We start from the raw sequence: 27833 nt of genomic DNA, 5'->3' as shown, positions 1-27833 counted from the left end.
TGAGCGGGGACTGGCATAGTCCCGCACAGCATATTATGAGTTCTTGGACCACCAGGCTTTTCATGGCAAAGAAACAAAGGGGTCCCTACGGGGCCCCCATGTGCACCCCACCATGGGGATACATTCAGGGGAGCGCAAGATGTGCCCCACCTCCTGTGCCCCACAAGGTTCCAGCACGGCATGGACATCCACATACTGGAACTTTTTTTCTGTTACCATTGCAGTGTCTGTTTTCTAGGCACTCCCATGGGAATAGCAAAGAACCGCCAACTGTATTATGAGTTGTGCAATTCTAACTCGTAATACAGTCGGCGGTCCTTGGGCGGTTTTGCATGGGTTTGGTGCCAAACTCATAATCAGGTCCTTGGTTTTTACCAGGTGGATTACTCCACCTAGTAAATCTCAGACTTGGATAGGGTGATAACGTCTCCCTTGGATACTGCTCCACCCAAGTTAGAAAGGGCACCTCAATAGCTCTAATGTCTTCCCCTTGCAAGACAGAGGGTGCCCTTCTCCACATTTCACTCAAAGTCCCATTTGAAATTCACAGACACAGAAATGCAGGGACTGGTTGAAGTAGCAAAATGCTTGAGTAATACATGCTAACACATTGGTAGGGACACAGGAATCACACAGTAATCCCAAGTGAGCTGAGTGATAGGATGCATTTGTTATAAATATTTCACAACATTACGAAAGAATTGTTCATAAAAATGCAAAATAGGATATATGTTTAACACAAGAAGGTTTACAACAGTTTTGCTTGCAAATCAAAGGGGAAGGTGATGTTAGAAGCGCGTTTACTTAAACATCAATGCACATGAATGCTCAAGGAACATGTCCCTAATAGTTATGTATTTAAGAACACTCTCTGACAGTTGGACTTGACAGTTTCTAGCTTTTCTCCCTTTTCGAGTATGCAGTCATAGAAAAGGTGCCACGGCTCTAACACACCCAAAGAAAATGGCTCCACACCTTCCTGTCAGGAAATAAAAGACCACCGCACTTGAGGTGTGGTGCCCTTCGCACCTAGGTCCTGGTGTCACTGCTCCTGCTGGAGAAGTAATACACTGCTATTGCCCTCTATGGCTTCTGAGGAGTCATACACACTTGCGCCGCAGAGTAGCGTCCAGTGATTAATTTAACAAAAGAGCTAATTTCTGCAACTATGAGAGCTGAGAAGCAAGCATGAGCTTAGATCTCTGTCTACGCCTGTGAATTGAAAACAAATGCTTCTCTTGCACCAAAGGGCTCCCTGTGTTTCCTTAATTCAACTGATATTGTCCACGTTGTACTATCTGGGTAGATCTTCAACAGTAAACATGTTTACAAAATAGTGTGCATTTAAATACTTCTTCACTTCACAAGAGTTAAATAAGTTATAAGCGAGCAATAATTTCACACTTAAACTTGTCAGAGTGCTTCCCTAAAACAATAAACCCCGGCTTCTAAATCGCAAAGGCTTTGTACTTCAAAGGAGTTTAATGAGTAAAGAAAATCCAGGATTAGGTATTAGGTCTTTTCTGAATCCTCTGCTGCAAAACAGGCACTCATGCTGAGTTAATATTGACACACATTTAACCCGCTCAAAAGGATTCCGGTTATGCTAGATCCCTTGAGCTGTTGAAAAACCTAATATTCAACCTCGCTAATTTATCCCAACCTAAGCCTTCTTTATTACCAAATCATATTAAGTCAGGCTTTGTATGGGGATAAATGTATTGCTTAGGCAGGCAAAACCCACCTCAAACTGACAGGAGCAGTTTGTTTACTTATTAGGAATTTCTGTTCTGCAGAATCTAACATAGTGAGTGGTTTCTTTTTTCTGGAAATAAGGCCATTCACTAAAAATTGCCGCATGTATAGGAGAAGGGACATTAGTTGTAACCCTACAGGTTTTAATTTAAGAAACCGAATTTTTTTCCACATTTTCTATTTTTTTAAATCTTTTTATACTGTAATGTGTGTGCATACTTCCTCGTTTTCAATCTACACTATAGCACTGGATGTTAGTTAACCTGTTTCTTTATTTACATGGGGCCAGATGTAGGTAGCCTAATACCTGTCGGTAACAGCCGAAATTACCGAATTTCGGCCATTACCGACCGGTATTAGGTTTTTCAGGTGTAGGAGGCCACATTTCAGGGTTCGGTAATTTATCGAATCTGTAATTTAAGAAACCGGTAAATTACAGAATTCCTATAATACCGATTCGGTAAATTACCGAATCCTGAAATGTAGGGAGCACTCAAGTGAGTGCTTCTTACATTTAAGGATTCATTATTTACCACCAACTATTAGTTGGTGGTAAATGACGAATTCCTTTTAAAAAGCAATTTTTTGCTTTTAATTCAGTGTCATGTGGCAGACATACATGCCCTTAGGGCATGTATGTGTGCCACATGTGCACCCATGCACTATTCAGGGGTGCCACAGTGTGTCAATGTGTCAATGTGACACCATGCCACCCTTGAAAGGGTTCCCCCTATTACCGATTCGGTATTTACCGAATTGGTATTTACCGAATCGGTAATTCCCATTTATTCCTATGGGCCCCCAGGCCCATAGGAATGAATGGGAATTACTGAATCGATATTTACCGATTCGGTAAATACCAAATCAGTAAATACCGATTCTTAGTTACCGAATCTTACCCGTTCAGTAATTTTTACCCAAAAAGTATCTACATCCCATTTACATATTCCTAAATACCGAATTGGTAAAATTCGGTATTTAAGAATAGGTAAATTGAGATTACCTACATCTGGCCCGTAGTGGCATATACCGAAAAGGCTTTTAGGTCCTGGGACATGAAGAAGAGACCGAATGTACACAAGTTAATATTAAATATGAAAATTACCATGAGAACAATTGCATCCAAAAGATACGTCAAATTAAAAATATGCATATGGCTGCGTCCAAACTGGGGTGGCATTGTGTGCTAAATAATGATGGATTTAACGCAGATCTGACACTGGAGTGAATGTTTGACAATGTTCTGCATTCCATCCATCATCTTTTTGTGTTGCTATAGTTACCCTAAGTGGGAAGGGCATGTTCAGACGTTGGTCCTGTGCTCGATATGCCACTGGATACAAGCTAGCCTGGCTGATGAGGGGTGAAACCTCAAAAATAGTCCCAGTATGCTTGTTTTCCAGTCCAGGGAGGACCTGGTCTGGCAGTTCGGACTGGACTGTTCCCATAGGGAGCAGGGTGAAGAGTGATTTGCACGTGGCTGGGTCCAAACTGGGGTGGCAAGGTGAGCAATACAATTATGGATTGAACCCATATCTTTTACTGGAGGTAAATGTTTGGCAATGTTCAGCATTCTGTCCATCATCTTTATCTGTTGTCCTAACAATTCACTATGTCATACTATATTGGCCTAAAACACATTGTCTCATTTTTCAAACAAAATGTAATCAAGATTATTCAGCAGTAAACAAGAGTTTGGACAAAAGGAGTTCTGTAATACCTAAATATACATTTTATATTCTTGAGGCAGCTATCTTCTATGCTCCCTGTCTACCAGCAGACAGACTTTAGAAAGGTCAAATAATGCACTATGAGCGTTACTGGTACAAGCTAAATTGCGATGCTCAACTGATGGCTGTGCACCAAAAATAAAACATAGCTTCTTAATCTACAAACGGAGAGATGAATGACTTAGTAGTTCAGGCTACCTGACCAGAATCTTCAAATCCCAGGAGCAATTGGTTTACACTAGGGGTGGGCGGAAAATCCGTTCCGCTCGCGGATTTTGCGGATTTTCGGGAAATCCGCAATCCGCGAGATTTGCGAATCTCCCGCAAAATCCGCAAATCCGCGAGCAGCGGATTTTGCTCGCACTGCTCGCACTGTTCGCGTGAGTTCGCGTGAGTTCGCGCCCCGCGAATAAGTGCAAAATTGCAGAAATACGATCTTAGCAAAACTGAAAGTAACTACTTACCAGGTTCAAAAGTTCAGGCTCATCATTAGTAGCCATTTCCTGTAGTGCTTCCTGAGGGGCCCCTCCAGAGTTCAGTTGCCAGTTGAAACTATTATGTGACCCTGCTCTGAACCTCAGAATAGTTACACATATGCCACAAAGGTCCTGAATTACAGCTAAGGGAGACAAGCAGGAGCCAGGCTGGAAGTTAAAATCCATTAATCAGCCCCTAATTCATTATTGTCAGTTGGGGCAGGGCAGGTGTTGTAACTAATTTTGCAACAATGAAAGCACTTAGCAAGTGCAAAAGATCACTAAACAGGGCGCACTAAGGAAGCAGGTGCCAGCTAAAAAAATATTCTGTGACACATTAATCAGCCCCAAATTAATTCAGGTCACTTGAGGCAGGGAAGGTGTGCTTTGCTTTGCCGAAAATAATGTACACTGGACAACCAGAGGGTGTGGTGATGAAACAGAGGGTGGCATGGGTGGGCCAGAGGGTGGCATGAGTAGTCAGAGAGTGGCAGTGGTGACAGAGAGTGGCAGTGATGAAGAAGAGTGTCCCAAACAGGCTGGACACGTAGAAACAACAAGTTCGCAAAACTTGCGACCCGACAGGTAAGTTCGCAATTTGCGAAAGTGTACAAAACCCTCGCGAACTGGCAGAAACACGGGCGAACACAAAAAAAAAAAATCCGCAAATTCGCGGGAATTCGCGGATTTTGCGGATTGCGAATCCGCAAATCCGCAAAATTCGCGAACGCGAGATCCGCAAAATTCGCTCATGCCTAGTTTACACCACTGAAAGAATTGAAATCATGGTACAACACTTACCAGGAGATCTGGGCAAGTAAACTGTTACTAAATGTTTACTGTGAGCGAACATTTAAAGTTGCCTTAAGCAGACCCCCCAGGATATTGCGGCATGGATTATTAAATTTAGCGGCACAAATATGGAAATTTAGCGGCACAAATATCAAAATTTAGCGGCATTTTTGCTGCACCTTAATTTACTCATAGTCATTCATTTTCAGCCTGAAATCAATGGAAACTGTTTTAGCAGAGTATTACACTTGTAATAAGCACATTTAAAGTATCTGCTGCTATAGGGAAGCACAGCTCCAGTCCTAACCTTGTGGGAGTGAGCTGTATTTCTCCCTGGGATGTTCTAGTGCCCATGTATGCATTGTGTCGGGGCACCGCTGCCTCTGGAACTGAGAGGCATTACACCTCTTCCTCAGGCCCCCTCTTTAGCAAATTTTTTAAATAGTGCTATGGGGGCCCTCAACTATAAGATCAGTAATATTGAGGAAAGCCTAGGTGCCACCAAACAGGTTTTGCTGGAAGATAAGCAGGCTCTACCAGCATCAGAAGTCGCCTGCCCCAGTACTGAATCAAGTAACCTGAGTTGATTAAATACATCTGGGTCCTCCTGATGGAGGAGAGTTAATCCTTGTATTTCACATGAACTTGTAACTATTGATTCAGATCCAGTTAATGCTGTAAAGCCTTTGACTAATTTTTCCCAGCTAACACCCAGGTAAAAGTAAAAAAGGACTCTGCGTACTGTGCACCGTAATAAAGTGCTGCCCAATTCAGTTGGCAGTCCAATATGCCACTACTGCTGTAGTGAGCTTGGAGGTTAGGTCAGTTTCAACATCACAAACGCTGACTATAACCAGCATTCATGGGTAGACTACTAGCAATTGAGTGTGCCAATGTGACTTGCCCACCTCTGATTACCTACCCACGTCAATTCGAAGAATTGAGAGTGCCACTGATGCCCCCCCAATCTTGTGGCACCATACAGCGCGCCTTGATTCGGATAGCTGAATTTCCAAGGAAACTAATACTGTAACACTTGTCCCTCAAGCTAATTCTGCTAGTTTTACTGTACTGTCTTTCTGACTCTAGATGCACAGAGTGCACTGTCACCATGGGCTGTTCCCATTCGAAAAGGCTGCTGCAGATTTGGCACCGTGTTAGGCAGCGATTGCGTGTTACTAATTCAACTCTGGAGCATGTTAAAATATAACCTACCCCAACAAGATCCATAAGTACTTGGTATCATAAACCTGCGCGGCAATCTATCACAGCTCCGGAGTTTACTGAATGAGTCACGCTTCCTGCTTTGAATGCTCGATGGCTTGATGGTTTCTGAATGAATCACATCTCACAACCCCCTCAGCTGAGACTCTCTGGCCGGCCCTCTTGAAAGTGGTGTAAAGTATTCAATCATATCACGGATGCCTTTTTGCAGACACATGCCATGAATAACAGTGGCAAACGCACGCACCATTGATGTGCAAAACAAAAGTATGTGTCCGTGGACATTCTGCACACCAAGCGTTTCGTAATCTAATGTCTGCATGCAAGCCTGGTGTGCTTGAAACCGGCTATTAAAAGATTCCTTCCATGTAGCATTCACCAGGCAGCAATGGCTTTATTGCGGCAGTCTGCAATAATACGTGCATTTCAGGTGAAGGATTTTATGTCTGCTTCGGTTATTCTGTGCCACTGTGCAGAGGCTCAACTTGAGCCGATTTTGGGGAGGAGGAGGGATTGTCAAAACTCCTACAGCAATAGCAGAGTGGAGGTGAAGGGGGCTAGAAGGGGTGAAAACAGAACAAAGCCTAATTAACAAATGAATGGTCTTTTAAAGACCTGGTAAGTACTCGGGTGCCTTAAGACAAGACGCCCGCCAGCCCGGGGCTATCTCAGCGGCCGCCAGCCCGGGGCTATCTCAGCAGGGGCTGACAAACACGACGGGGGAGGGAGTGGGGCTGAAGCCCTTTGAGCCTGCCACTGTGGGTAAAACCTGCATGCCTGCCCCCGCATCCATGTATCGACGGCTTTACAGTATCTGGAATTCACAAATCTACATCTTCAACATGAAATTTGTTTGGACCTTCAGTGTTTTGGGCGCATTTTCTAAATTGTTTTGTAAAAATCGCGGCATTTTTACAAAACTGCCGATTTCGCGATTTTTTTGCAAATCGCGAAATCGCGAAATCCTGGAGGGTCTGCTTAAGGATCTGCAAATAGATGGGGCCTAATTCATAAATTTGTCTGTGACTTACCCTTCTAAACTATTTGTAAAGTGTTAGGATTTGTTATGCGTCAATAAACTGTACCATAATTTAAAGCTGCACTGTTGCTTAATTCAGGCTTTCTTACAGCATATATGGATAGGATCTGCTTTCTTGGGTAGCCCATGTGCACTAAGAAAGGTATTTTGCCACAAAAACAATCAGGCTTTAATCACAACGGGCATCATATCTAAACAAGGGGATGGGGAGGCTTATGCAGCTATTTAAAAGGAATATATAGAAACAAAAGGGAAAATCTTTTGTCCACAGTGTATAGTATTTGCATTAGTGCAGAAATTCTCACAGTTATGCCACCTCCCCAATACAAAGTCAAACCTGTGTGGGCTGGGTAAGAGAAAGAGAAATCAAGTACTGCAAAAAAAAAATAGTTGGCAAAGCCATTGGTTCTCATCTACTAGACCGGTTATCTTTGGCAATCTTATTTAGCCATTCTGTACAGCACTGCAGCTCGTGGGCAGCATGGTTCGTTTTTTAAAAAAGCACAAGGATGCAGCCTACGCATGATTTTGTGGGCAAGCATGCTTACTTTCAACATACATGAGCGCACCCAAAAAATAAATTATATTCAGGCAAACTAAAAGCATATATCTACCACAAAATGCTTTCGCCATTACCGACAATCACTCTAAAAGGCAATAGCATCAAATAACTGAGGATTTCATGAATACTCTTCTACAGACATACCAATAATAATTACCATTTGAAATAAACTCAGATCCACACGCTAGTGATCAGTAAAGAGGTAGCGACTTCTAATTATATTCTGCTCTCATTATAAGTCCCCAGGCTGTAAAACTCTAAAGAAACTCCCACAATCTCCCCTGAAACCGTCCTAGAGTGAAGCCTTTACTGAGCATGTTTGATAAACATGTTTAATAAATACTAATGTCCAGTCCCCATAATGCAACTACAAGCTAGCAGCATTCGTGAAAATCTGAATTCCAAGCAACACAAACAAGCATTGGCATAGCCATTAGGTCTCGCTTTTGAGACCTTATAAGTGTTTAGGTATGCAGCACATTATCCTGGCTGCTGTGCAACCAGGGACTGAAGAGCTATCCAATTTCTACACACTGGATTATGTAGTCTGATTAAGGAACACAAGCTTGCCTCAGGAAACAGTTATTGACACATTCACCATTCACCAGTGCACCCCACTCAGAGATTTCACATGTACTACCAGAGCACTTCAGTCAGAGGTGTTGCATGTGCACCACACACTTCTCTCTGAGATCTCACATGTACAACCAGTGCACTGCAGTCAGACAGGTCTCAGGCTCCACTGTGCATTGTACTTATAGATGTCCTGCTTTCAGAAATGGTAAAGTCTGTTGTGTTATTCTAAACGTGAGATTTAAACTCGAATAGAGACTTTCACGACTCACCGATGATTTCGGACCCTAAATTTTGGACATTCGAGACACCGACATGTCGCTAAGGCTACCTACGAATACGTCATTATGCACATTGCATATCTAGAACGAATGATGTTAGTGCATACCCTTTACTGATTGGGTTAAAGTACATGAAGCCTCCGATGAAGGGCTAATTGCCTGAAATGCATTGGGCTATGAAAATTGATGTTTACAATTAAACTATTGATGTGAAAATAAAGTTAAAAAAACATTGAAAGGATTCAAGGAACATTCAAATAAAACTTTATTCACATGAATTATTGACAAAATCATTGAAATACGTTTCTCTTTGAGTGCTTTTGGGGACGTTAATCACGTTTGGAATAACGCAATAGACTTTTTCATATGTTCCTTATACTTAGAAGGAATTACCAAAAAGCACCTACTTACCCGCAAGCAAATTGTATTACCTCTCAACCTAACACGGAGTGCGATAATTCTTCATAAGTATCATTCTGCTTTCAGAAATGTCACAAGCACTCACAACCTGCCAAAATGTGAAAAATCAGAAATCCCCCCAAAATGCCCTGGTATCTCAAAAGCCATAAGGAGACATAACAAGATGGCTGACTGATTAAACGCCCTCTGCTGGTACCTGCTTTACGTGTTTGGGAAGGCTTGGGCAGTATGTAGGTTTCTTATGTTACGTGGCATGCACGGAATTCCCAGACAACAGCTACTTAGATTGTGTTGGTAATAAGGTTACAAATATTTTCTGGCATATACATTCACCTTCCTCTCCTAGCAAAGCAATAGCCCTAAAATATGTAAAGATATACAATGCAAAATGCTAATGAAGTCATAATTTAATAGGTTTGAAAAAACATGAGTATCTTATATGCACACCTTGTTTGAATTGTTTTTCAAAAAACATTTTGCAGGTTAAGGTGACAAAATGGTGTGCTGCAATGCAGTTTGTGTGCTAATATTGAGGGTAAGGACAGATTGTTTTAATTCACCTTAACCATATGCTAATTACTAAAATTAAGATGGCATAGTGATTATTTATGCATTTGTGTGGTGTAGAGTTTGCATGTGGTTACGTTATTAAATACCTGCTTTGCTTTCAGAGAATCCCCCAAATGTAAACAGAGAAGTAGTCTTTAAAACATACACCAGATAAGTAATGTATACCAGATGCAGCACTCGTATGGTCAGTGATGGCTACCACCCCTCTCCCTGTATGCCAACTTCAACCCAGACCACAACGAAACAGAACAGGATTTGTCTTTGGAAGGCGGGGGGTCGCAAGACCCCCGGCCGTATTTATTAAGATACAAAATAATAAAAATTGTTAAACAAAATATACAATTTTTATGCAAAAATATTCAGAAACATTTAGATACATTCATATCAACAATTGTGATCGGCTATTCTTAACAAGATCCTAATACAGCTAGTTTCCTAACCGAATCTATCATCCTCATCTGAAAATTTTTGCATACTAACATTTATGGCGATATGGCAAGGTCGGTAACCGATGTCAGGTCTTACAAGCTGTGCCTTACGCAGGTGCGCATGCGCAGCCGGGCCCGTTAATTACCCGGTCCACCCCTGCAGCCGAGCATGTTAATTACTAGGTCCACCCTTGCAGCCGAGCCCGTTAATTACTCAGTCCACCCATGCAGCCGAGCCCGTTAATTACTCAGTCCACTCATGCAGCCGAGCCCGTAAATTACTCGGTCAACCCCGTGAACTTCATTTAACCAGTGAAGGAGGGCCCTAACTTGCGTTACCAGCTGCCCCTGAAGTTCTAGGAGGGTCCAGTGACCCCTCCTCCCCCTGGGCGGATACCTCCAAAGGATGATGCCGCCCCCTAAGACCTTAAAATAGCTGCTCACCGGTCATGACCTTACCGCATGTCCAATACCCTAATAAATATGACGACTTGTGGAAAAAAGGAACTAAAGGACAGCTATACTACCTACAACACATGTCATGACATATCATCATCAAGCTACTATGGGAAAAAGGCCTAAACGAAACAGAAAACATCGATAATTACATTTTAACATTTCTCCCCAAAACGGGAAGCCAATACTTAATACACGAGAGATATACACAAATCCAGTCTACATCAAACAGTCTGCTGACATTATACTCCAATTATACATCCTAAAGGGAAACACTTGATTAATAACAAAAAAGGTATACATAATGCACAACACAGCTTTGTTCCAGGGATGATGGGTGGGGAAAATTAGGAGGCTCCGAGCGCGGGGCACGACCAGTGTGGGAAAGCGTCAGGCGACAAGAAGGGCCAACTGAGCGCTCCCCCCTCCTTTATTCCCAGGGACGCGGGGAGGTGGCGGGCCGTTAATTACTCGGTCCACCATTGCAGCCGAGCCCGTTAATTACTCGGTCCACCCATGCAGCCGAGCCCGTTAATTACTCGGTCCACCCTGTGAACTTCATTTAACCAGTGAAGGAGGGCCCTAACTTGCGTTAACAGCTGCCCCTGAAGTTCTGGGAGGGGCCAGTGACCCCTCCTCCCCCTGGGCGGACCCTCCAAAGGATGATGCCGCCCCCTAAGACCTTAAAATAGCTGCTCACCGGTCATGACCTTACCGCCACAGGCTAGCATTGTTACCCGATGATCTAGCCTCCCCCCTTCCTACTCCTCAGAAAGGTCATGTTCCCTTTGCAAATCCCTCTAGCCATGCTAATATGTTGTTCGACCACAGAACGTTCCCAGCCTCAGTCAAGTGCACCCCGTCCCGCAGGTAGAAATGCTCCCCCCAAATACACCCGTGAGGAATCGTCTGCAACCGGGGGGCTCAAAACAATTTGTCCAACTGTGTGTTGATCCTCTTTACTGAGTGATTCAACGCCTTAACTGAGTCCCCCCCTCGCCACTGCCAACGAGGAATAAGTTGCGACCAGACTACCGTGCAACCCGCGCATGTTCTAGACACCCACACCGCAGTGGATATGATTTCATCTATCAGGATGCGTCTCCCCAGTTTGGTCAAATCATTCTCCCCCAGGTGAAGTATCACCACTGACGGGGGGCGGGTTGCTGAGATAATATTTCCAACAAGCATTTGCAATGCAACAGGTCTCGCAATTGCGAGATTTTGAGCTATTGGCATTGTAAATGGCAATGCCTTTTATTTATGTGTTTAAAAAAACCTGCAATACTAAAAGGCAGTGTCATTCAGAATACCAATAGTTCAAAGTTTCTAAAATGCGAGACCTATTGCATTGCAAATGCTTGTTGTAGTTGGCTTGATTGTTGGGCATTTTATTGGTGCACCACATTCTTTCCAGTCATTTGCAGGTGTGTTTGGAGGGCTTGAGCTCCACGGTGAACCAGCTGGCGGGTGTGTGTCTACCCCGTCTGGCAGGTTTGAGGGGGGAGAAGGCCAGTGTATTATTTATATGACCTCCATGTTATCCACAAATTATGTTTGTAGTATGTAACTGCAGAAAATTAATCCCCTTCAAAATAAGCTTAGAGTTCAATTTAGGTTCACTGAGCTTCGTTAATAAGCCCCCAGGAGCAGATACGAGCGAGCAGAGGCGCAGAAATCTCCACTTGGAAGTAAACATTCTCACCCACAAAAATGTTCAGAGATTAATTAGGTGGACATTTGATTTCTTTGACGGCACACCTAAAAGCCCAGCGTTTTGGCGCTCATTTAACATGTTTTATTATGACTAGGATTGATTTTTATTTGCACCTGGCTTTGAAAGACCTTTGAGGGTTTTAGAATGTTGTTTCCATACCTACTGCTGAACACCCTGTGCACCTTTAAGAGAATACATTCTGTACATTTTTATAGATTGTGCTCATTAGACCTTCGCTGAAATGCTGACACACCACAGATCACAAAGCATTATAAGCCAACAAACCAAAGGGTGCTTTATTAGCACTGACTCACACCTAACACGAGAAAGAGTGTTTTCTGCCTCCCGGGCTGGCAGCAGTGAAACAAAAAAAACAGTCTCGTCAACAAGTCTCAGTCGAATGTGTGATCTCATACATTTCCTCAAGTTTTATCATTATTGGTCGTCACTGAGAATTCGGAGAGTGGTGTTACAAAGCAGCAAGAGACCTGGACCCCCCTCCCCCATGACTTACCTCCTTTTTTTTCCGTATTACTTGTTTTCCTTCATCAGCCTGACCAAGTGTGAGCATGCATGCATAAGCAATGAAGGAAATCACATTGAAATTCTGAACAGACGTACAGCTACTGAGGCAGCCTTGGAATCACAGAATGGTCTCTAAAGAAAAGCACGTATGGTGCGTAAGATAAAGAGAGGAAAGCATGAAAAATATAGAGAGGAACAAAGGAAACGAACGAGGAAAAAAAATCACAAAAGCTTGTAAATTTTCATCAAAGAGGCCGAATTCTCCGAAGGGTGTTAGAAGTTAGAAAAACATTGAAATTCCGAAGCAGTCTCAGCACTAAAGCACGTGAAGGCGATGCGTTACTAAAGAGAACAAGTAATTTGCCCGCAATCACAAGTTACCGGTCTAGGTTGCTGCACGCTTTCATGAAGCAGAGTTGCTGGCGGGGGCGAAAGCAGGAAGTCAGGCATCCTTGCCCGTGACATGGGCGGGGCCTGTGACGCAGCCGGAAGAGGCTGGTGTTGCTTGTTGCGCCGCAGCGCCGGAGAAAAGGAGCTCAGCGAGGCGACGCGACAAAAGAGCACGGTGAGTGGAGGGGGGGATATGTGTGTCTGTGTGTGCGCGTGAGCCCCGTGAGTGGTGGGGGAGGGGGGTGCGTGCATACGTGCGTGTGCTTGTGTGTGTGTGCCTGCCTGCCTGTGTGTGTATGCCTGGGGGGAGGGGGGTATGTGTGTGCGCAAGCGTGACTTTGCCTGTCTTTGCCTGTCTGTGTACGCGTAAATAATGTACAAAATGTCTGGCCAAAGCTTACTAATTAAATAACAGGAATTAACGCTGTCCCCAAATAAAGACACGCACTCAAAAAATGAAAGCGCTAAAGCTTTTAAACGAAAGCCAGACCACGTAGCGCTAAAGCTTTTAAACGAAAGCCAGACCACGTAGCAAGCTCCCAGCAGCTAGATCCAAAAGCGCGTTCACACGGACGAATCTGAAACAGCGAAGCGCGTGGGCGATTGCTGTCTTCACATTCCTCCAGACACGCCAGCAAAAGATGTCTCGCAGACTGCAGGCTTCGCCTGCTTTTTACGTCTGCGAGACCTAAAAAGTAGTCCTTGAACTGTCTAATGCCCAAGCCTCCCCTCCCGAAGAAGGAGACGGAGAACCCCCCTTCCTCCGCCTTTCTCATCCTGTCACCTGCAAGAAATACATTTTTCGCGCGCCGAACATAAGAGTGGCCCACGATCCAAATCACCATTGTCCGACGATCTTCTTGTTGCTTGTGCTGCGATGCTGATGTTTCCTGCCGTCATTCGGCAAGTTCCTCTCCCGCGTGACAGGTTCGAGAAACTGCAAAACCAAGAGATACCAAGCGTGAGTCATCTGGCTATGTCACAACATGTCAACACGTACATAACGTTTGTAACACTCAGAAGACCAGCTCCCAATCCTTTTAACCTTTTCGGCTGGGAGTCCCCTTACAACTGCCTCAGTTACTGCCCCGATTCTGAAAGAGTGGGAGCCAAATTCCGTGGGATCCAGGCCTGCTTTTGCGACCGTCAGGTCCAGGACTTTCTTAAACTGATACCTGGTCAAAGGAGTACCATCCATGTGACACAATAGTGCACCCCCAGCGTACCGTCCCGCTGCCTTCTAAAAGCCTCTACATGCGAGACTGGGCAACAAGGGTTGGTCCGAGCCCGGTGAAGCACTATGGTATCCCCCCTTCCCTCCTGGTCGGTCTTCGATCTTTGAATCGTTACCCACATGGTATCATGGATCACCACACAGCCCACTTGCAGGCCGCCTATTTTGTCAAACTTTGACGCAGATCCTAGCTCGCCTATTCTTAGGGCCCCGTAAAACGCTAGTGTGAACGCCGCTTCCAAAAGCAGCACCTCCCATGACGAACTACAGACACCCTGGAGTGCTAACAACAGGGCTGTGAGCCTTACAAACCCAATCGGCTTTCTCGAATCAGTCGAGTGTCCCTGTATACGACGCCAGCCCCTCAAGGCCTTGCGCACTACAAACGTGTTCGTAGGGTCCCTTACACCCCTAGCTTGTGCGAAAAAGGAAACTGCCGCCCTGTGCCTGTTTGCAGCGGCCACCGAGCGCCCTTCTTTATGCATCAACTCTAGGTATGCAACAAAACTGTCCTCCTGTGCCCAACTAGCCTCCCAACTGTGCCCTAAGAAAGTACAGTAAGACAAGAACGCCCCTTCGTATGCTGTCTTGGTCCTGGGAGCTAAGCTAGATGCCACGAGGTACGGTAGTCTGGGGCACCAATCCACCAGAGAGCAACCGGGAAAGGTGCTGGTGATGGGTCTGCTGCTGGAAGCTGAACACCTGCATTTTAAAGCGAGAAAGGGCATCAGCTGCATTTTTGAGAACGCCTGGCACATGTTTGGGCCTGAAAGTCACATTCCATTTTAAACATTGTAGCACAATCTCCTTTACCAAGCGCAGTATGAATGGACACCGTGCCGCTTGCTGGTTAATGCATTCTACCCCGCTCTGGTTGTCCGACCAGAACACCACTGACTGATTGCTAGGGTGCTCCGGCCAGAACATCAGTGCTACTCACATCGGGAATAGTTCCAGGAATCCGATGTTGGTGGTCAATCCCCACGACCCCCATTCCTCAGGCCACTTCTGGGCGACCCACTTGGTTCCCAGGATGGCGTCAAAGCCCACGCTAAAAGCAGCGTCTGTCCATAAACCCAACTCTGCTGATGTCGTGGGGGGGTCCGGCCACACTACCCTGCCATTGAAATCCTCCAGGAATGCCGTCCATATCCGCATATCCTGGCGGACCTCAGCTGACAGCCTAGTGCGGTGATGTTTCTCTCTCAAACGCTTCATAGCTTGGGCAATCGACCGAGAGAAGGGGCGTGCCATTGGGATAACTTGAAATGCAAAGTTCAATTGACCCACCGTCTCCTGTAGCTGCTGCAAGGAAACCTTCTCCTTGAGGAGGCACTGGCGCAAGGCTGCCCTGAACTTCAATACCTTGTCTTTGGGTAACCAGAAGTACCCTTCCAATGAGTCAATCTCGATACCCAAGAACTCTAAACAGGTGGTCGGGCCGACCGTCTTCCCGGGCGCTAGCGGAACCCCCAAAGCCTGCATGAGCACGCACAATTCCTGCAATGCCTAGGAACACTCCCGAGTCCCCGCCGCTCCCAGGAAAAGGAAGTCGTCCAAATAATGCATGCCCTGTTTGTGGCCCGTGGCCTGTCTCATGACCCACTCCAAAAAAGAGCTAAAAGTCTCAAAGTACGCACAAGAAATCGAGCAACCCATAGGCATGCATTTGTCCTTGTAAAACTTTTCCTCAAAAGCGAAACCAAGTAAGTGGTGGTCCAAAGGATACAGCGGCAACAGACGAAAGGCGGATTCAATATCCGATTTGGCCATGAGAGTGCCCCGCCCCAACCCCCTCAATAGCTCCACTGCTTGGTCAAAGGAAGCATACTTCACACTACAAATTCCTTCGTCTATCGCATCATTCAAGGACGCCCCTCTCGGTGCGGATAAGTTGTGGATCAGTCTAAACTCGCCCTTCTCTTTCTTGGGGACTACGCCCAATGGTGAACACTCAAAATCGTGCACTAGGACTTCCTGGAATGGCCCCGCTATCCTGCCCAGAGGCAGTTCCTTTTGGATCTTAGCCCTAACTACTGCAGGATTATGTTGTACTGATAACTGATTCCTACAGTGCGCACTGCCTGTGTATCCCCCAGCCGGGATCCGGAAACCTTGGGAGAAACCTTCCTATAGTAAAGCAGCTGCAGCGTGGTCTGGGTATCTATTCAACCATGGGATCATTGCCAGGACATTAACGTGGAGGGGCTAACCGTGCACCCAGCGCTACTCTGGTTTCTTCCCCCCTCTCTGACTCTGGTTACCGCCTCTAGATCTGCATGTTGTCTCAGGATGGGAGGTGTGACCACAGATTGCGCATGCATGTCTGAATCGACATGTGCCGGCCGGCCTTGTACAGGAACGCTTATTAAAGTCCCAACACACACCCTTCCTTTCCCCGCCGCTTCCCCTATTCTTCCCTGGGAACTCATTCCCCGGCCCCGCACGAAAGGGCTGCTGGGTTTTAGCGGGGAACACACTGGCTACGGTCGTGGGCCGGGCAGGGGCCGTGCTTCCTGCGAACTGTTTATGCCACGACAGCCAGTCCACCTTGTCCCATGTTAGCGACAAGTCAAACTCCTTCGCTTTCCTAAAATTAACATCATATTCCTTTATGCGTTCCCAGTATACTGTTCGCTCCAACCCACAATCCTGCTCTGATAGCAAGCCATTGCCGCATGCACATTTGGAGGGCGTTCAACAGTGATAGCCGTAAGGATGGAGAAGGCCCTGATCCAATTGCGCAGAGTTTCCTGCAACCTAAACTTTGCACACTGTACTCTCCATTCACTAGAATGCATCCATTCTTTTGGCATTTTGGCATTTTGGCATTTTGGCATTTTCCATTTCCCTATTGTCTAATAGCAAAGAGAAAATATATATGTACTTTCCCGCTCAAATCATCTCTTTCACCGCCCGAGAAACATGTTGCGCTAAATCTTCGCTCCTAGACGGGATCGTACCGTCCCCTAAAAGAGGCAGGGCTACCTCCTTACCATCACTGGACACCGGGCCGGTCCTGCGTTGCTTCCATTCGGTCGAGCGGCATCCAAATCTGCAGAAGAAGGAGAAACAGAGGCCGCAGCCGCACTCGCAACTGTTCCCGCCCTAATCTTTTCCACCATCTTGGCCGACTCAACGGCATGGTCTAGTGTTGAGGGCATCATACCTCCCTTCTGCAGCCAAGGAAGTATAGCCGCTATCTGCGCCGTTAACTCGGGAGGGATCTGAGGTTCGCAATCCGGTACTGCTGCCGGCACCACCGGCGGGGGGGGCGCCATGGGTGCCGGCACCACCGGCGGGGGGGCGCCATGGGTGCCGGCACGGGAGGCAACGGAAGTGGGCCACCTGGGGCAGGCAGCGCCGGCCCGACAGGAGTGGCCCCTGTTGGCAAGGCGGGAGCCGGTGCCATGGGAGCCGGGAGTACCGGCTCCGAGGTAGTGGGCACCGCCACAGGTGCATGAGCGGGTGCACTGCTCCTTGGTCTTTTGGACTTGCTCCTTTTAGGCGAGGAGTCGGAATCCCCCTCCGGCAAAGGCGCATCAATCTGCCGCTTGGGTCTACCGCGTGGGCCTGCGATATCATCCATCCTTTCCATCATACGAGCCTCTAGGCCGTCAACCTTATTCATTCTCTTATCCATGGCATTCATCTTACGCATCATGGCCTGCAACATCAACTCCATTTTTGACCCCTTAGCGCCCTTGGCTCCCGGCATTTTTTACTATTGATCAATTTGCTTATTGCTCGGATTTGCAACCCGTGCGCCCTGTACCTTCACGAGACGGAGAATGCGCAGGGGGCTATGAGCACCACGCAACTGCGACCGCAACACCGGCTTTCCAAGTGTTAGGGGTTGCCAAACTCTAACGTAGACCCACCCTGCGGCCACACAAAACAATGAAATGCAAGCCCCTCACTTTCCTCTTACTGTTGATGCCTTGCGTGTCCTGTACTCTACAGATCCACTGTACACCGGTATATTGTGTGAACGCTTCGGTCTTTACGATTAACTCTCCGTCTGTCTGCTTCCAATGTCGCGCTACCACACACTCCTAGCAGCAATCCTTGACCTGAAAGATAAAACAGAAAATTAGGAGGCCCGAGCACGGGGCACGACCAGTGTGGGGGAGCGTCAGGTGACATGAAGGGCCAACTGAGAGCTCCCCCCTCCTTCATTCCCAGGGACGCGGGGAGCGGGCGGGCCGCCCCCTCCCCTCACCCCTCGACACCCGCCCCCTTGACCCGGAAGACTGCACCACACCTCCCGGGTCAGGGATTGGGCGTCGGCCGACCGGTGGTGTGGCGCACACCTCTCGCGTATCCATTGGGCGCCGGGAGATAACGCCCCCACACCACCGGGAGGCAAGGGGAGAGGGGATCGCTGCACATCCATGCGGGCGGGGGGGCCAAGGGCGCCCCCTTTCCATTTGACATGCTGTTAAGAGGACAGTATCTGTATCTTTTTATTGTAATTTTGAGTTTGGTATAGGATTATGTGCTCTTGAAAAAATGAACATTTGCTTAGTGTTTTGCTTCTTATGCGGCATATTATGGAGAGCGTGCTTGTTGCTGTGTAATTATATTGTAATTGTCGCATTCGGTGAAAAGAGACAGGCTGCCAGCCTGCAAGCTGTTTGGTAAGCGCTGACACCTTGTTGTCTAGGCAGTGAAGAGGGTGCTACAAGGAGGGAGGGGAAACTGAGGAGAACTGAATTGGCTCTGGTTAAGGACTGAAAGCATAGCTATAAAGATAGCTATTGTTCTTCCACACAACATTTGGGCTTTGTTTGAATGTTCAGCGTGTGTGTATAGTTTCAATGTACAAATGCAGCTACTAAGTTTTAATAAAGAAAAATGAAAAATACATATTTCAAATAAAGTGTCAGCGCCATCAGTGTGCTTGTTTAGTTTCAGTGCACCAATGCAGCAACAAAGTGTTAATAAATAAAGAAAAACGAAACTTGCACGAAAACATTCCATAAAACGCCAGTCTGTTTTCTTAGTTGCCCACTAAAACAAGCGAGATAAATGTAAAATGTAAATTGATACTTGTATAGTGCACTACTCACCCGCAAGGGTCTCAAGGCGCTTGTACGAACACTGCTGTGGAACCTATCCTATCCTGGCTTTCCCTGTGAGGCGTCCACTCCTGGGCACCCCCAAGGTGGAGGCCAGGCATCCGTAGCGTTGTGGGGGCCGTTGTGGAGATTAAGCAAGCTATTGCCCAGAGTTGCAGAGTGGGACTCCATGATTGGAATAGGCACCGAGGCGAGAATTATCAGGTCCGTGGAATTTTGAGCCCAAGAACCGCCGAGGCGGGGAATTGAACCCTGGTCCCAGGCTAGACCTCTGCATTAGGGTCTGCCACTCTAATCATTGAGCCACACTTCTCCAAAGAAACCAGATGAAAACAGAAACATAACTAGAAACGCTGTGCTTTCTCCGCCAAAAAAATGTCCCAAACAAATGTGCCTAGTGTCACGGCGCCAGTGAAGCCTCCAGTCTGCCCGTACACATCTTCTGTCCCTTCTGTCCCCCCACGTGCACATCGGAATCGTATTGATTCCAAAAAGCCCTCGCCATGCGAGACCTAAAAACTGCACTTCCCTTGCTCGTTTACAGTGTTGACCTTCAGTGTTATTAATTCTCAAAGTAAAAAAAGCTATCACAGGTACATTAACGCCCATCTAATTAAGGGCATTCATCATTAAAATGAATTTTAAAACATGTTGTAAATCAACACAGAGGGATGTGCTTTAAAACAATGCCTGTTTTAAAAACATCAGCAATTTGACTGCAGAAATGTTCAACGTTGTTAACGCTCATGGCAATCCTTCATTCTAGATCCTACCTGCTACTCCTATTACTGAGCACTACCAATTAAATTATTTCCACACAACAAAACTTGACAAATATTTCCATCTTTTCAAACTGGCAGATTTTCCCCTCCTTGCAGCAATCTATACTCGCACAAACTCATTCAGCTTTGATTTTTCTACACTGGTTACAGAAAGGTTCAGGGCACCAGCTGGCTTGTTTGCTGGATTTCCTCTACGTTTGTGCCCAAGCTCCATTTTGTATGTAGTGATCGACTCCATTTGCTCCACTGACTGATATGTATAACACCCTATATTATAGGGTTGGATGCAACTCGCGTGAATTACTGTAGCACGATTATGCGAAAGTACAGTAACATTATACAAGATGACATCATATAGTGAAACCCTGAATTCAGCGATATTTTCTTAGCACAAAATGTACCTCAGCGACCAAAACGGCCCCAGTGAAGCATTTTGCATAAAAACCACAACTCTAAATGCAACAGAACACAAACAGTAGCAGTAAGCTGTCGCTCTGTTCCTGTGCTCTAGCATAATGCATTGCCCCAAATTACTCGAGCCAGCGTAAACGTGTAATTTTCGGTAAACTAGCATTACAAGTAATATGGAATTATGTTAACAAAAGCAACAAGACCAAGGTTTAGCACAACAAAAACACTAGTCCAGATAAGAATAAGGATGGTGCAGCACACTTCCCGTTGTCCCTGGGCAAAATTACAACAACCAGATATGGAGACAGAATGGAAGGCGCACTCAAAGGAATTACGCAGGTACTAGTAGTCTTATATTTTCTTTTCTTTATTTAGGTAATTATACCAAAGGACATACACAGCCAACGCGTTTCATTACGTGTTGTAACTTCGTCAGGGTAGATAATATACTGGGTAAAACTGCTCCATATGCCTGGTTCCAAAAGTAGTGAAGCGTGGCCTGCCGCCGTTGATGGAGATCAATACTGATAAGTACAGGAATCTTGTCTTTGTGATACGGCTAATGGGGGTTTAAATACAGGATGTAGCTCAGCAGCATGTGTGGTACTCCTAAATAATTGGTGCGATGTGTACTCTTTGACCGCGTCAGAAATCAAGACAACGGCCCACTAGTCATAATGGTCTCCCAGTAAGGGATGACGGTCTCCCGGCACGGTAACACGGGTTTGAAGCAGGATGCTTCCTTATCTAATATGGAATTACTCTGATTGCTCTGCTGTAATTAAAACTTTGCCCATGCTTACTATGTAATCAGCATCTATTCTGCCAGCTTGGAAGCAGGCTTTGATAGTACGATTTGCCCCATCTCTCTGCTTCAGCTATCAATCAAATATTTATGAATAATATTATATGAAAGCTGTCACCTTCTTGGATAACTATTGATCTTTACAATCTGTGTTTTTCTCCACTCCATGGTACAGAGACTGCTATAGTGACCATTCTTGGTGATCTCAGAAAAGTCATGGACAATGGTGTTAGATAAACATTGGTTTTACCAGTCCTCTATGCAGACTACAGTAGTCTGCTATGCCAGCCTTCCTTTTGCCTTCAATAGTTTGGGATCCATGGCAACACACCGATAGTGTAAGAATCCTACCTTGCAGATCACTTAAAGGTTTTCAGTCCTCTTTCTAAACTTCGTTGCTGAGTGCCACAAGGTTCATCATCGAACCCTACCTCATTTAATGAGGACAAGGCCCAGGGGTGTGCAATTCCTATTGCCTGACACCTAGGAAATACTATTTGGTTTCAAGGACAACACATGTCCACTGGAGAAGGCGGACCAACCCCATGCCGTACAAATCATTAGCATGCCAGTTTAGAGTACGACAGTAAAGATCTGTGAAAGCGCATCGCCTGCCACCAAAGCAGCCTTTGCACCCCTATGTGTAAGTTGTTCATCCTTGTAGATATCATTAATTTATGCAAAGACCTTAATATTAGGTCAAGACCTCTGTGGAAATGCAGCGAGTAGTGAGCACAGCTTGCACTACCGACAGTGGTTCCAGTATAAAACAGTGCACTACTTTGCAAAATGTAACAATATGAGGCTATTTATAATGCTTCTAGACTGCTCTCCGAGTATGTCCAATAACACCCTTACTCATAAACAACAAGAGAGATAGGGAGAGTCATGAACACTCTTAGTCCCCAAACTGTATTAGACATCAACAACAAAAGAGTGTTCCTGTTTTGTTTAAGGTGGGAAGAAGCACAGAGCACAAGGAACCAACAAAGCCCATTTGGTTTGTTAAGAAAGCCCTCACTCACCGACCTGGTCGGTGACTTGCTTCATCATCGGGCCCCACCGGGTGTGACCGAATGCCACCCCGGTGTGCTGCAACGCCAGAATTACTGCGGAGCTGGTCTTGTGAGGGTGGGAGGGCTATGTGAAAATTTACGTGAATAGTGTGAAGTGGTGAGTTAAAATTGCCTTGTATGTATCAAAAAATTCATTTAATCAAAGATCATCAAGGACAAGGTTAAAAAATGTGATGGTGAGTAAGGCCAACTAATTGGATGGTCTACTCCCACTAGCATTAAGTGACAACGTGAATGGTCAACATGAACATGTTTCAGCCGGTGTGGTATAATTAACCTGGCATTCGTCAGGACCTAGAGTGTAAACCTCGGCGGTATGGGCACTCTAAGGCCCACCCAACCAGAGGACTTGAAAGTGAAAAAGTCTGTGAAGTGCAAAAAAAGGGGGGGGGGCTTCACCACCCGAGGGCAGGACGCACACACCTCCGGTCTCTAGAATTTAGAGACAAAAATTAAAAGCACTTCACAAGGGATGAAAATCCACCCCATAGACCGCGGGAGGGAGGGGACGGCGCATTTGGCACATCACCCACGGCGCCCGTCTCCTGTAGGTACGCCTATGCAGCCCTCGGAACCGGGTCTCGTCAATAACACCCTTAAGCAAAATAGCAAGATAGGTGATAGTTTGCTTTCAAAATAAAATTGCATACAATTAGCAACTGAAAATAAAATCGCTTGACTGTTCTGCAAACTTAAATAAACTCTGGAGTATCAGTGAGTAAAACATGTTTGATGCATGCTAGTATTCTAAGCAAAGACCAATAATTGAGAACCAGTGTAAAAACATCGTGGGCAACATGACTATAACTTTAAATCTCGGTTTTGTGGAAGTCACAAAACTGCACCCGCAGGTGGATGTCTTGAATTGTTGCATATTTATGAGTTTCAGGAATGCAGACAAATTCGCAGAAATGGGCCTTACACAAAGTAAACTTTTGCAAATTACAATTTCTCACACACATCTTCTTTTGCTCATGGGACGATCTGTTGAACATTGCAAATTCACTGTCCCTACCTCATCGTTTTCCCTATCTGGAAGGTTTACTCCTATTCTCGGCAGAAGTAAATGCCCAACATTTTCCAGTGTGGTGAGATATTAGAAGGGAGCTGGTGAATACCTTGACACATTTTAATTAATGCGCAAAATCACAGATGATTGCAATCCTGTAATTACTGCTTCCCACCACCTTTCAGCCCCTGTGTGCAGACTTGAAGAAAGGTGGCCAAATAAAAGTCTTGCTAGAATCCCTGCTATTATGAGAGTCCTACATCATCATATAGGCTATTATCAAAGCTTTGATATAATGAGAAGGTTGCCATAGTTTGTCAACTCCTTGCATGGTACCAAGAAAGACAAGTCTATTTTTTTTCCAGGACAAGTGGATTTCGGAAGCATTTAGTCCCTTGAACAAGTAGGTATATCATAAAATCCCCCGATCCGGGAGCCTCATTTATGAAAAGTGACGCATCGCTGCGAGAAAACAGTGATGCGTCACTTTTCATTGCGCCCTCCTTGCGCCCCCAATTATGCGTCATATTTACAATATGACGCATCACTTCGCAAGGACTTACAGATACGTCAGTATTTCTGACGCATCAGTAAGAGCAAAAGTGACGCATTGCTGGAGTGTGTCACAAAAGTGACGCAACTTCAGCAATGCGTCCTTTCACATGGGGCAAGCCCATGTGACAGGGCCTGCGTCAGTCTTACGCCTGCTGTGAGACAGACGCAAGATTTTGACGCAATGGCATCCTAGAAGTGACGCAGTGAAATCTCATAGATTTCACTGCGTTACTTCTACGACCTTTCTTGCGTCAATATGCCCCCCTTGCATACATTATAACTGGCGCAGGTATAATGTGGCGCAGGGGTTTACAAAGTGACGCATCTACCTAGATGCGTCACTTTGTAAATATGTCGCAACAAGGCGCATTTTTTAAGCCACTGGTGCGTCACAAAAAGTGACGCACCGGCGGCGTAAAAGTGACGCAAGGGCTCATAAATGACGCCCCGGGTATCCTCACTGGCACATCTCATTTGCTTGTTTAACCTGACTTGGAACAACATATGTCATGCCACTTGTCAGACACCAGGACACCCCTAGGACTAATTGCATGCAACACATAAATAAAAATCTCGGTATAAAAATACATTTTAAAAATATAGCAATCAATGGAATATATAAAGGAGGAATAAGCTCTGGAAAGAGGTAATTACATTTCAAAGAAATTTTAACTGTTAAGATCATGATAAAAAGATTACGAACTTAGTCGATTTGTTTTATACAAAATCAATTTGGGCATGTCTGATAAGCCGAATGTGAAAAATTGGGTCTCTAGTTTGCAGAGGTAGGCACCCCGCTGCAGAAAATGTCCTGCTCTTTAAGAACATTTCAGACCCCTCCTATACTCAGAGAAAGCTAGGAGATTAAGTCCCACCCCAGAAGGGCTGCCAAAATCACTGCTGGCAGGAGAAACAGACCTATCCAACAAACAATTTAGCAAATCAATGACATGGTGTTAGAAGAAATGGCAAAGCCATTAGGTTCTGGCCTTAAATGGTTGAGCTACCGGCTTTCTTAGTGTTTGTTAGCAACTGCATGCAAATGCAAATGTCAAGACATTCGTACATGCTTGTCGTATAGTTCTGTAATGGATTGCCTATTAAAGGGACCCCATTTCAAGATGACTACCATTTTACATACATGCGACACAACTTATGCACGATTTGTGACGCATGCTTCATGACAATGGCATCATGATATAGCAGACTTTTGGTGGAGTGGTGTGGCTCACTGGTTAGAGGAGGCAGACCCGGAAGCAGAGGACGGCCCGGGACCAGGGTTCAATTCCCGATGCGGCAGGGTCGTAAACCAGGGTCAGCGGACTCGATAATTCTCACCTTGGTGCCTACTCTAACCAGGGATCAGACTTGGCAACTCTGGGCATTAGCTTGTCTCATCTCCACAACGGCCCCCCACAAATGCCGGGGATGCCTGGTTTCACCTTGGAGATACCCAGGAGGGAACATCTCACAGGGAAAGCCAGGACAGGGGTCCCCAGCGGTCTATAGTGCCAGGACGCCTCCGGGTAGCAGTGTGCTTTACAAGACACACACATTACATTTACATTTAAACTAAACACATGTTTAAAAAGGTTTCCTGAAAGGACATCTGAAAAAAAGAGTGAGCAGGAAACAAGTTTCCCTGCCAGAATAAATAAATAGACATATAGAGGGGGTTCACAAAGCTGCAAGGGGAGGAGTGGACACTTTGCTCCATCCAAGGTACTCTCTCAGTAGGCCCTGCATTGGTCCAGTAGCCAGCCTGCCCTCCATTACGGTTGGCCTGAACTTTGGATTTGCACCAATCCCTCGCGACCTCAAGTAACCCTTTGACCGCTAGTGACGTTTAAGCACTATCTATGCATGTAATCTTTAAAAATGTGTATCTTGACTGCTATAAATTGAATTTTCGTTATTTTGCTGTTATTTCTCTCAGATAACATTCTCTATTTTCTAAACATGTGTGGAGTCTTTTTGTGGTGTACTCGTGTTACTGTGTGGGTGCCTTGCACAAATACTTTACACATTGCCTCTTTAGTTAAGCTTGACTGCTCTGTGCCAAGCTAAAAGAGGGTGAGCATAGGCTATCATTTAGTGTGTGTTAAGCTTACCCTGATTAGAGTGGTGATTTCTGTCTGGCGTTGGTGCATACCTCAGCAAACCAGGAATCCAATTTCTAACATTCACTATTAAATGGTAGCTTATCTCTATTAATAATTTCAGTCTTGGATGCATGGTCACATGAAAATCAACAGTTCTTTTTACACATATGTAAAATGGTAGAAAGGTAGCACAGGAAATACTGCCAATATGTTTCAATGCTTGCATTGACATAAAAATGCATAAAAGGTTTTAAAAAAACACTACCTTTACCTTTGTATTTGTATGTTTATTCTCTATCTGACAAACACGGGATACACAAAAATTTCTTGCAGGAGTTGACTTTTTCATGTTTTTCTTATCTTTTGGCTCTGGTTCTGGAAATTTCAAATGTGGCAGAGGCTGTACCTTCGTGGAAGAAAATGTGGATTGTATTTTAGTGATAGCATAGTTAGTCTCATTGCCTCCTTTTAAGCCACTAATCAAAGAAACAGTAAACGCACATTTTGACCTGACAACAGAGAATGCCATAATGTTATTCATGTTTACAATCAGTCACAAAGGCAACAATAATCCACAATGATGAAATGAGTGAGTGGAGGATGCTTACCTGTTTTAGTATAAGAGAGCTCCAAGATCCCTTTCAGGCAACAATGACAGCCTCTGGATGTGGTAGGACTCGGTGGGTGTGCTCCTGCCTGATCATTAAGCTTCATAGGTGTCAACAATGTATGGACAGGTTTGGACCATAGGTAATCTTGACACTGTTTGGGCATCGTCCCTTAATGCCTATTACATTGAGGGAATAAAATGTCCTTCTGCTAGAATTAAAGTACATTCAGTACTTTCAAGTTGAGGTATATAAACTAAGACCGACAAGAAATGGTCATCTAGTATGAATACGAGGACATATTTGTTTGTCCCTGAAGAAGAAGGTTTAGATCATTTCATGTTTCGAGGTCTGGCGTGCATGCCCCAACAGCGCCATACGGTCACCTTGACTAGAAACCCAGCATTGCCTCTTATCTGGGTAATGCCTCCCGGGTTTTAGTTATGTAAGTGTGCTTACAATGGCCGCAGAGTTTTTACACCACCCGCACATGGCTTGCTTTAAAAGGCGCATGATGTAATCTGCTAATTGTTTATTTAAAGATGCTTTTTCAGTGGATGGTGTGCGTTGTGGTTGAAGTTACCGTACACCGTGCGATTCGCACTGATATTTTGAGTGTTTTGAAGTTGACCAAAGATGTGTTTGAGAGATTTTTTACAGGCACGGTCATCTCTATGAACGAGGGAGACACCGCACAGACAACCTGGTAAAAGCAGGTAACCATGATGCTTTAAGCAAGAACCTGTTAACAAAAGGACGTCTGGGTCGTAGAAATAAAGGACGTTGGGTATATTGAAGGGGTGTGTGCTTACAAATTGCCTGTTACGCAGGAAGTAGAAAGTTGTTCTATATCGAGTGAGTAATTAATAATCGTAACTTGTTTTATTGAGCACTTAAATCCACTCGTCTGCTACATTTAAGCACTGCAGCTAAAAGGTTACTCACTTCCTAGAGCTTAATTTACCGAAGTCTGGGTCAGTATTGACAGGAGTCAAATGTGGGACCTTCAGGTCACTGCATTTGTCAGCTGAGAGCGTTTAACACACTGAGCAGTGCTGAAGGCAATAAAGAAATTCATGACCAGTATTTAGATTTGTGATTGGTATCTCACTGGCTCGAGGAGAGTTTTCTCTTTGGATCTGTGCTGCGGTAAGCTGAATGTGTTTGTTTTTGTTTATTTCCCTTAGACAGCAGAGTGAGGCGAGGAACTTTCATAGTATAAATCAGGTCAG

The 27833-nt window shown here is 45.3% G+C and overlaps 1 protein-coding gene across 2 annotated transcripts in view; it reads right to left on the bottom strand.

Annotated features, from left to right (window-relative positions):
- MYH16 (myosin heavy chain 16) overlaps positions 1-27833 on the bottom strand; it is a 1042471-nt gene that overhangs the window by 908407 nt on the left and 106231 nt on the right. For both annotated transcript variants that reach the window (XM_086930547.1, XM_086930548.1), the window contains exon 2: positions 26265-26399. In XM_086930547.1, the coding sequence (XP_086786673.1) occupies positions 26265-26399 (135 nt within the window). The remainder of the gene's footprint in view (positions 1-26264; positions 26400-27833) is intronic.

Source organism: Lissotriton vulgaris, chromosome 7 (assembly GCF_964263255.1).
Source record: "Lissotriton vulgaris chromosome 7, aLisVul1.2, whole genome shotgun sequence".
Taxonomy (NCBI): domain Eukaryota; kingdom Metazoa; phylum Chordata; class Amphibia; order Caudata; family Salamandridae; genus Lissotriton; species Lissotriton vulgaris.
The sequence above is the reverse complement of the archived record's forward strand: the minus strand, read 5'-3'. Positions and strand labels throughout refer to the sequence as shown.